Below are 11,532 nucleotides of genomic sequence, written 5' to 3'. Positions count from 1 at the left end.
TTAAATTGCTATATATATATATATATATATATATATACATATATACACACACACACACACACACGAATTATATATTCGTAAGATCACAAACGTCATGTGATGATATATTTCTCTTTTTAATTATTTAATGTTAAACAACTCATATTTCAAATATTGTATTAATTTGTATTGGATTTATTTAGTCAAACAACTCTCTCTAAATAATTTATAAGCTAATTTATTTAAATAAATTTATTAGTAAAAATATAAAACATTAAATCAAAAAAATAAACAAAATAATTAAAATAATTCAAGGAATATTTTTATCTTTACATAGATTTATCACATGGTATTATATCTTGTGTTATTAATGCCTCCAAATGGAATGTATTAGTAATACATCATATAACACCATGTAGGAGATATATTAAGCCATGAATTAATTATATATAGACCCAATTTTCTATCAAATTTAATAGTATTAAATAATATCATATATAATATATGGACTATTTATTTTAATGTAGTCTACCAAACGGTCTCTAAGTGTCCATAAGTTAACTTTAGAGGTATTGAGTAGGATCATAGACAACTTTGCGGGTGCAGTGATAGATAATTGTTTCAATCATCTCACTTTGGGGTGTCAAAAGTAAACCCAAATATAGTAATCCGCCCAAAATTTTAAGGGTTGGATTCAAGATAATTTGAGTTGGGTTCATTCTCAACATATTCAAGCTTAACCCATTTGAAGATAATTCTCAATTGAACCCGATTTAATATCTAATTTAAACTTTTTAAATTTTTTTTACTAAGATATGTTCCTATATTGAAGGTATGAATTATTATTTATTTAACATTTTTAAGGAATAATCTATCTCTTTGTTACTTTTTTAACAAAAATTTCTTGAGTGAAAATTCAATTGTTTATAAAAGTTAAATATAAATATGTTAAATTATTGAGATTAATCGGGTCAAATTGGGCGGGTCAAGATCCAAATCAATTTCTATTGAACCCATTTTAATACTTTCAATTTCAACCCACCATGTCCATTTAACACCCCTTTATCTGATGAAATTTACCGAACAATTTTTCATAAAAAGTATATTTGACCAAATAAAAAATAATGTCTTTGCATGCATAGACAAAAATTGAGCTACTTCTTTGTAAATTGAAGGCATATGAGCTTTAATTTTGGGTGTTAAATTTTTTTAATAACTTTTTCTTTAATATAATCTTAATATGACTTCAATTTCACAAAAATGATTTTTTTTACAATATATTTCATGTGATTTGATTTGAAGTACAAGAGTCAAACTATTAATTAACATTGGATTTAAAACTATGATACCATTTTTTTTACGAAAAAAGTAACAATAATATAAAACGTTATTATATATTATAAAATATAAAAAATAATACTAGTAATTCATCAAACTATTTTAATACTAATATCCAAAGAAAATAAATCTCCAAAATCTTGGCAAGACACCAAAATATAACGAGTGTTTTGGTTAAATTTCGCCTGTACGGTAAAAAGTGACTTCTCCCCTTCCCCTGTTTCTACAATGCCGCCGAAAGCTTCCTCCGCGTCGCGGTGGGGCCGCACCAGATCGACGGCCAGAAAATCTGCTCTCGAATCCGCCGGCCGGAAACCTTCTCCGCCTCCATCCACGTCCACCGCCGTGACCGATTCCCCATCGCCTCAAAAAGATAATCAATCCTCTCCCTTGATGACCTACTCTACAAATTCTAAAATCAGTGAGCATCCGGAGCAATCTCTGAGCTTCCAAGTTCCAGAAACAAACACTGGGGAAACCGGAGTTGAGTTGAACGAAGCTGACCAAGGCACGCCGCCAAAAACAGTGGAAATTAAAGCTGTTGGGGAGCAGAAAGTAGGGCAGAGTGGTAAGAAAAAAGTGGTGAAAAAGACAGTAAAGATTGTTAAGAAGATTATCAAGAGGAAAGTGCCCAAATCTGTTGCAAAGAACAGTAAAATGACAGACGAATCAGAAAAAGGCCACGCAGAAACTGTTTTGGATTCATTTGATGTTGAGAAAGCTAGCTCTCGAGGCACAATTGAACCAGAAACTGTATGTTTAGAGTTTAGTAGTGCTGCTACAGTTGGTGAGGGTGGTAACTCGGAGAAGGACAATTTTCAGCCAAAAGAAGTTGAGGAAGGTATTATTGCTGTTGAGGTTATGCTAGGAAAGGATGGAATGAAGGACTGTGAGGTTACTGTAGCTAACGATAAGTTGGAGCTTCCAATTTTGGAATGTAATGATGCAAAGGATAATCTAGGAGGTTCCCCTGAGACAGGAAATGTAGTTGTTGATTCAGAAAAAGGTAATCTCCGTTCAGTAAAGATTGTCAAGAAGATTGTAAAGAAGAAAGTGCCCAAATCCGTTGCAAAGAACAGTAGAAAGACTGAGGAATCAGAAAAAGGCAGGGAAATTGCTGACGCAGAAACTGTTTTGGATTCATTAGATGTTGAAAAAGCTAACTCTCGAGGCACAATTGAACTAGAAACTGTATATGTAGAGCCTTGTAATGCTGCTACAGTTAGTGAGGGTGGTGACTTTGAGAAGGGCACATTTCATCCAGTAGAAGTTGGGAAAGGTACTAATGCTGCTGAGGGTATCTTAGGAAAGGATAGAATGATGGACTCTGAGGTTAGTGTAAACGAAGGTAAATTACAGCTTCCCATTTCAGAAAATAAAGGTGCCAAGGACAATATAGGTTTACCCGAGACAGGAAACACAGTTCTTGATTCAGAAAAAGGTAATCTTCGTCCAGTAAAGATTGTCAAGAAGATAGTGAAGAAGAAAGTCCCCAAACTTGTTGCCAGGAAAAGGGGGAAAAAGGAAGAATTGGTGAAAGGTAGCAACAATGGGGATGCAGAAACTATTATGGATTCAGCAGGCGTTGAAAAATCTAAACCTAGTCCTCCAGAAACTGAAAACCTAGAATCTTGTAAGGATGTTTCAGCTGAAAATGAGGAGTCAAAGAAACATAGTTTACATCCGATGGAAGTTGAGAAGGCTGAGTGTGTTAGTGAGTTTGGTGCAACTGAAAACACATTAGAGGCTTGCATGTTGGAATGCAAAGATAGTATTGTTGAGAATGATAATATGGATTCCCTTGAAACACAAATTGTAGTTCTTGATTCAGAAAAAAATAGTCTTAATGTTTCTACTAGTGATAATGTGGATTCGAGTAAGGATCAAAATTTGGTTCAGTTGGTAGAGGAAGGGTGCGGTCAAGGCAGAGAGGAGACAAAGGAAGCTGTGGATACTAGTCTGAGGTTGAATGAAGGAATTCTATTGAGTGGGGAAATGGAGGCATTAGAACGGAAAAAGAGGCGGAGGACAGAGATTTTCATTGGGGGATTAGGCAAGGAGTCAAAGGAAGAGGATATTAGGAGTATCTTTGGTGAGGTTGGTGAGGTTGTGGATGTAAGATTGTTGATAAATCGTGAAACAGGAAAGAACAAGGGGTTTGCTTTCCTCCGGTATGCTTCTGCTGCTGATGCAAAGAAGGCTGTAGAAAGATATTCCAAAGTTGAGGTAATGTCATTTGGAATTGCTACCTGTAGTCTCCTAAGTAGAACAAAGGTTTGTTTAAGTAGTGCAGTTAGTTGGTCGGTTGTTTGTCTACACGTACAGCTAATAAAATAAGTATGTGGCAAGATTCATATTGATTTTTTGACAGACTATCAATTTTCTGGATCCTATAGAATATTTTAAGTTTTAATTGATCTCTGTGCATCAAAAATTTGCTGGAAGCTTATGTAACAAATTTGCATACTCTAATATAGGTTAGAAATAGGTCTATGATATTGGGAAGTAGGTTATTTGAACTCATTTTTGGATACCTAGCTTGAAATGGATATGGCTACAAATACTCTCTTTTTTTCTTTGTCGATAAGTGGTATGGACATTTCTTACTAGTTGCTGTATCCGTACAAGTAATAAACACTATGCTATGAGGAATAATCATGCTGTTGGTGGTGTATTCTTCATTTAATTTTCATATTACACCCTAAATTTAAGGCATGGAGAATAATATATTTTAGCTAAGTTTACTGGTGTAGTCATGCTGGATAGATAATTGCAGTTTCTGCACTAAGCTGATGTATGCGGTGGACTAATGCATTTATTTGATTTTGAAACCTAGATATCTGGGAAGCAATGTCGTGTATCCCTTGCTGAGGGTAATGACACAATATACCTGGGTAATATTGACAAGAAATGGAAGACTGAAGATGTAAGCTTTACTGTTAAGCTTTACTGTTTGCTGCTGATTGTTGTAATTCCCTGGGTTAAATGACTTCAAAGAGTTCATTTCTGGACAGGTGATTGATCTACTGAAGAAGGCTGGAATTGAAAATATCGATAAGGTCACAGTTATGGCTAATCCTAACAACATCGAGCAGAATCGAGGGTTTGCATTTGTTGAACTTGAAACAAGTAAAGAAGCTCAGATTGCTTTCAGTAAACTCCAAAAGAAGGATGCTTTTGGGAAACACATGAACGTAAAAGTTGCATGGGCACAGCCTTTAATTGAGCCAAATGAAGAAGAACTGCTAAAGGTCAGTTGTGATGAAAGGTTTTGGAATTAATATATTGATGCTTATTGAGTTATTTACCTGAAGTAAATGCTAAGCGGTGCATGAGAAAAGAGGCCTTAATACTCTATTTTGTTTCTTCTTCTTTCCCTAACCTTTCTGACTAACAATCTTCATCTATAATACAACTTTTATTTGATTAAAGTACTTAATTGCTTCACCTTTGTCAAGGTTAAATCAGTTTATGCTGAATATTTACCTTCCTCATGGATTGAAGAAAAAGTGCGAGACTACTTTGGCAAATTTGGTGAAATTGAGAGTGTTGTTCTTGCAAAAGATCTTCCTTCCTCAAGGAGAAAAGATTTTGCCTTCGTCAATTATATAAGCCGCGAGTCTGCTCTTGCGTGCATTGAAGGATTCAGTCATGAACCAGCTAATGACAGCGGATCCAAGGTTTCACATTGTTTCTATAATTTACCATTAAGTAATTGCAAAAGTTGCTTTGCTTATGATTATCTTCAATGTTGATTATATTTTAGGTAAGCATTAAGGTATCTCTTGCTAAACCCATGCCAAAGAGTAAGCAAACTAAATGTGTAACCCTTCCTACTAGAAGGGAACCTCCGGAGGAGAAGAAAATACAGGACCATTGTGAGTTTTTTGAAACCTATATTTGTCAATCTGATGATAGTTTGGTATAAAATTGTTTGCTTTGTGGCATAAAACCTTGGTTGATCCTTATTTTTTTGTAAGAAAAGAGAGAAGAGATTCTTGGGGAATGAATTGCTTGATTATTACTTTTTCTGATCAGGTAAACAACTTAATCTCATAAAAGGAAGTCAAAATTAGCCATTAACAATAACTACACCCAAAAGTTTGAAGAGCCTACAAAATGATATAGTTCACAAAGAAAAAGCCCCCAATCATCTATTCATCCCGGGACTACATTGGTGCACCAAAAATAAATAAGGGATCAGAAACTACTTCTCAGCTGCTCAAAATTCATTTCTACTCATTCTGAAGCCCTTTTATTTCTCTCTCTCTCTCTCAATGATCCTCTTCAGACCCAGATAACAACTTTTCATGGCGTGCTCTTTCTTGCTTGATTATTATGTGAAGTAGGTTGGAATTCAAACATGTTCATGAGTCGCCAATTAAGTAAAATACATATTCTTTTACTTAGATAATTACTAGCATTCTAAATTGCTACCCTTTGACCTTTAAATTTTCAACCAGCAAAAGTGGATATGACTCTGTTTATTAAGATTAAGACATTTGAATCTTCATAAACATCTGAATATGATGTTGTATGAGGTTACAAATACTAAAAATTAAGATCATTTATTTTTTCAACATTTGAATGTTTGAATCTTACTTTATTGAATTTCATGAATATAAAATTGAAAAGAAAGAACCAGTTCATCTAATACTATATCAACGAACTGTAAGAAAGATAAATTATTAGGGTGGCAGGTGGCAGTGATTGTTGATAATGCTAAATGGCGGTGGGTTAGTTGGGTGATTGTGGTGGTTCTGGGTGGTAGGTAATGGTAATGATGGTTGATAATAGTGGTTAATGTTGGTGGTCGGTAATGGCAACCAATATAATTGAGGATGATGTGGTAGTGATTGATAGCGGTGGTTGGCTATATATGCCAATAGCATGGTGGTTGTGGTTGTGCTGATGATAGTATATAGTGGCTACTGACAGAGACGAGTGACTGGTGATTTGGGATAGTGATATTTGTGGTTGAGATGGTGGGGTTGTGCATGATGGATGGTGTGTTGATTGTAAATGGTAGCTAGTTGCGATGACGGCTGACTATGTTGATTGACAGTGATGGTGATTGTGGTTGAGATGGTAGTTGTGGGTGGTAGACTGGAAGTTGATACTTGATAGTTGCTTGCGGCAGCAATAATGGTTAGTGATAAAAGTGGATGGAGTAGTGATGAAATACGTTCTTTGCATAAACCCTTGATTCACTAGCATCTTAATAATATCGAGTTTTTTTTTTTTTTGAGGTCTTAATCATTCAGATCTATTCAAAGTCATTAAGTGGTTATAAACGAAAAAACACGCTTAATGATTGAGTTTTGAATGATTAAGATTTAAACCTAAAATTTAGACCTAAAAAATGAGGCCCAAGGAAACATAGTAATATTCTTTTTCCTCAATATTATCTTTTCTTTTCCTGATGGAAAATCCTTTTAACTTGTTGCTTGTCCTTTAACCAAATATTTTTACTAGAGTTGGGTATCTTGTTGCAGTAATTAAGCCCATTGAAACATTATCGCGTTAAGTGAATATGTCATATTGGGCTCCAGCAAATTAGTACTAGTTGAAATAATTTGGTAGAAACTAACATAATATTTGAATATAGTTACATTTTAAGAGCATTTCCTTTTTTGTTTATCTTTAGATAAATTTGAGGTTGTCATGTTATTGGAGGTTATTGACACCGTAACACTGTAATATTATCAAATTTGGCTAAAGCTGGGATCTTCTGTCAGAATCTATGTTCAAAGGCTTTTTTAAAGTTTTTTTTAGATGAGGTAACAAAATCAAAATATATAAAAATCATTAACACTAAGTGTTGGAAACCAAATGAAGTATTTACAACAGTGGATTGAAATCACAAGTACAAATGAAGGCTTTTGTTGCTTGTGTCAATTCTGTTACGGAAAGAGGTTGCTTCTAAGCAAACATGACTCCTATGGAGTAGAACAATTGTGTCTTATAGCATTCGTGAGTCTCGTCTTTAATGAGATATTCCTTTATCGTGGTTATAGCCATCTTGAAGAGGCATGAACCCAGCAGAAAGGTAAACTACATGAGAAGATATGATGAGGATCACAGAGTTGGAGGATCTTCTTCTACAACCAATGAACTTCTGCACCTCTTGAGACAACAAGGGCCAGTTCGTCAGCTCCATTCCGGTTTGAACATGGGTAATTTCATATATTTCACTTCTAACATTTTCTCTTCCTTTGCATCATGTCATTAGACATAATTTGTTGCCTAGCTTTCCATTAAAATGTTCTGCTAGTTGTAATGTACTTTATATTTTTATTAAGCTAAAGGTTAGTGTAATGTACTTGTTCATATACTTTTGTACCACCTAAACTTATTGCTGTTGATATTAAGGGAATAGAAAGCTACTTTGAATACAATGGTGTGTTAGGGTAAAAGAAAAGGTCTAAAAAGCATGAGAATCTGCAATATGTCATCAGCAAGGGACCATGCTACAGCTAAGTGCCGAACGATCTCATGAACAAGGAATTTTATTCCTAAGTAGAACCCCTAGGCTGGAAGACGTGTCCATCCAATCTTATGTTGGACATGAAGTTTATTATGCTTTTATCCCCTCTCTTATTTATTCGTCAGAGATTGGTTTAGTGATGTCGGTTAATATGTCCTTCAGTAGTTAAAGGTATTTTGGTGAAGAGGGTCAAATGCTTCTTTAGTTACTCTAGCAGTGAGAAGCTACCAATTAAAGCGAATTTCCTTGAAGGGAAAAACTCTAAAATGAGGCCCTTTTTATTAAGGGGTTATTCGGGTCGGTTTGCGTGTACCTACACTAGTATTTTATCTTATGCTTGCTACCTTCTGCCAACACAGGTACTGGGTAACTCTGTCCACCAACACTTGCTATATGGAAAGAGGTCTCCCAGCATTTTCTATTGGTGCTGGGATTTGAGTTTTGATCTCCCATGGTTTTTCCTACTTCATTGGCCCATTGGGTCCTAAAAAATGGACTTTAGAACCTCAGTTTTCTTTTAAAACAAAAGAAAGAAAGCAGGAGCTTGAAAGTAACGATTAGTGCCTAGCAGTGTTATCAAAAGCAAAAAGCGCAAAGAAGTTCTAAGGTCTGTTGGGTTGTGGGCTTTAGTGAAAAAGGCGCAAAGGGAGAAAAAAAATATAAATATATATGTTTAGTTCAAGAATAATGATTACCCAGGTGGAGTTGGGAGTCACCAAGGGAACAAAATATGAAAGAACCATGGTGCAATCGTGGGTATGGGAGTTTGGGGGTTCTGTAATCTGGTAAGGAAAAAGAGATAGAGGAGTATTTATCTTTTATGGTTCTTATGCTTTCTACTTTGTTGTATATGTTTTATGTTTTTAATGGTTATTCATTGCCAGAGCTCTGCACTTCGGATCCACCCCACCCTTCCCTTCTTTTTCTTTCTTCCTGTTGTATATAATTGATATCTGTTTTCTATTATTCTTGTCCGAGAAGGTTCAGGTATTAACCATCAGTACTCGTTATCTGGAAGCAAGCGACCGTTTTCAGCTGTAGTAAGTTGCGAATTTGGTTGCCTTTATGCTGCTTTTATATCCTTATGTCCCTTTCACTTCTTATGTAGACATATACTTATCTCTGAGGCACCCTCCTTCTGCCTCTGCAGGTACATAATCCACACCGTATGGATTCCAGTGGAGTTTCTAGAGTGCACTTAGAAAGCTCTTTCCCTACTGCAAACCGAAGGTTTGTCTGTCGTTGTGAATGGACGTCTTCTGCTATCATATAAAGTAGAATAACGTCTTGCAGATACTTTACCTCAGTAATATTGACTTTGTACTTTTTTTCATTTAGTATGTTGCCACATAGTCGTGGACCTCTGGGTACACCATCTTTTGCCTATTATGGCCAGCTTGGCAGTGACCATTCACCAGGTGAGTTTAACATGCAACTAAATGGTTTTTAAGATCATTTTCGACTCACAATAGTTTATGCCTTATTGAGTATGTCTATTTTGGTTAAGTTGTCTACTTTTTGGGTCTTATCAGGTTCAGTTTATGGGGTCCAAAGCTTTCCGAATTCTTTTCAGGTACAGAATATTGAATGATCTGTGATCATTGTTACGATTCATCATTTCTCATGGCAAACATTTTGTTGTTCATTGGAAACCCCAGTTATATTACATCTGCCACTCTTGTCATGCTCTAATTTTGTGCTACTGTTGTATGTTCTGTGCTTTTGAGTTTAATAGCCTGAGAACTGGGCGTGTTCTATTTGGATAATTCATTGCTTGATATTGCAAGTGGATAGTAGTTTATCTCCCTGTTCCTGAATCAGACGTTCTGTAGAATACATTTGCAATTGTGGGTGAGATGCAACTTCTTTATATGAAAGTAACTGCGGGCCATATCCAAGTCCTCCGGAAAATAAATTAGAGGGGAAAAAAAGTTTTCAGTATGGCATGCAATAGCTTTCCTTGGGAAAAATGGCATGTAACCAGACTAACACTAACATAATCTTTTAATTTCATTCGATGTAACCAATTCTCAAAAAAATAAAAATAAAATTTCATTCTGCTCAATGACCTAGGATTTTTATAATGTTATCTGGTTAAGAAATGGAAAGCTTGTTCCTAAATAGCATTATGTTTTTAATTTTTTTCTCATGTTCTTGATTAGCATGTTTACTTTTGCATAGTTACTTCAAGTGGTTTATACAACCTGATTATTCACCTGCAAGAAGTTCTTAAGCTCAGGAAACTAACTCCTCAGGGAAGTACATCTTGATGATACCTATTTTGTAAAGGATGATAAGCTCTAGCTATTTATCTTTGTTGCTCAACTAGAATTTCTTAAATGTATTTGATAAAGTACCATACATACATTATTATTAATTTATTTTAATCAGACCCTCAGCCTAATTTTTTCTCCTTTGTGAGTTGTATTTATAGACAATTCTCCTTTTTTTTTTGAACATTAAATGAAGATTGAGATGCTAGAGACCGACGTTTCTGTGTTTTAGATCGGCACATGGTTTCTGATCGTTGTTTTTGTTTGTCTTGCAGTCTCATGACCGCGATCCTTATGGTGGAAATCGTAGCATATATCGTAGATGTGAGTAAACTTCTTTTAGTATCTTATTTGGCTGTTGAACTGTTTCTTTGAGCAGTCTCAGCCGATTCAGTAATCAGTATGTTATGTTTGCTTCATTTTTTGAAACCAGTCCCGCCTGTCCTTGCTATAAAGTTAGCAGATGAGGTATTCCTAATGCCCAGATATGTATATGGAACCTGACTAATGCAATCATAAGTTAAGGGTCGTCTCAAATGTTGGTTTCTTTTCCTGCATGTGTTCCTTCATTGCTTTTTCTGTTAGTTTGGGTGGGTAGGTGGGTGGTCACAAGAGAGTGCTCAATGAACTATTTCCTTCAATCTGATCTAAACCAACAAAGCCACATGGGGATGCTCTATAGGACTCTTGATTCGCCATTTGTCAAAATTCTTGTTGTACTGTTTTTCTTTGAAGTTGGGAGAGCACCATTCGAATGTGGTGTTTCAGCAGTTTATTGCAGATGAAGGCTCAAATTGCTATGGTGATCTTGGGTTTGTGTGAACTTTCTATTTAGTTCACGTTATCATACCGTCTTTGGATCTTGTAGAAATTAGATTCATGTTTGTCATGCATCTTATTGTTTTTGGTTGAGTTTCTTGTTAGTATAGTAGTTCTATCTTAAACACATGGTCTCCAATGTCTTGGAATTCCTCTTTAAGGTAGGTAAATTTATTATACGTCTAAGCACTGTTTCAACTTCAAATTTCTGCTGAATGTTATATGTAGTTAGTTGGCAGAAGAAATGAAATATAGTCAAAAGCTGCCACAAGTATCTGCTAATGATGTGCTGATCTAATCCACTGTTGATCTTAGTTAACTTTCATTCGACGTGATCTTTATCGTCATTCTTCGTTGGTTTCTACAGATTGAAGGAGTGATTTGGGAATGCCACTGAACTGATGTTTCTAGCAAGGATTGTCATACTGACCTGTTATTTTGATTCTGTCAAGTTATTTGTAAAGTTCATAGGAATGTTCAGTTGAGTTGACTCATGCTCAAGGGGTTTTGTAACTTCATCCTTACATATTTGGGTGACCACCCCAGGACCCAGGTCCTTCCTGTATACCCTGCAAATTTTGGCGCTTCGCCTCCTGTTAAATATAATCATCTATTGTCATGAATTTTCAAGTACTA

General features: G+C 35.4%; 1 protein-coding gene across 3 annotated transcripts; it reads left to right on the top strand.

Annotated features, from left to right (window-relative positions):
- Positions 1–1,456: 1,456 nt before the first annotated feature.
- Positions 1,457–11,532, top strand: LOC107002200. 3 transcript variants are annotated; one of them, XM_015200123.2, is made up of 12 exons: positions 1,457–3,543; positions 4,154–4,243; positions 4,332–4,568; positions 4,776–4,997; positions 5,084–5,195; positions 7,335–7,493; positions 8,792–8,844; positions 8,955–9,034; positions 9,143–9,222; positions 9,337–9,377; positions 10,353–10,401; positions 11,264–11,532. In XM_015200123.2, the coding sequence occupies exons 1-12, from the start codon at positions 1,546–1,548 to the stop codon at positions 11,266–11,268; spliced, it is 3,126 nt and encodes a 1,041-aa protein (XP_015055609.1). In that variant the 5' UTR covers positions 1,457–1,545; the 3' UTR covers positions 11,269–11,532. The 3 variants fall into 3 exon arrangements, with proteins under 3 accessions (XP_015055609.1, XP_015055608.1, XP_015055610.1); XM_015200122.2 differs by having other exon boundaries at positions 8,786–8,844; XM_015200124.2 differs by lacking the exons at positions 10,353–10,401; positions 11,264–11,532 and adding an exon at positions 9,986–10,321 and having other exon boundaries at positions 8,786–8,844.

Source organism: Solanum pennellii, chromosome 10 (assembly GCF_001406875.1).
Source record: "Solanum pennellii chromosome 10, SPENNV200".
Taxonomy (NCBI): domain Eukaryota; kingdom Viridiplantae; phylum Streptophyta; class Magnoliopsida; order Solanales; family Solanaceae; genus Solanum; species Solanum pennellii.
This window is presented reverse-complemented; position numbering and strand designations above follow the sequence as displayed.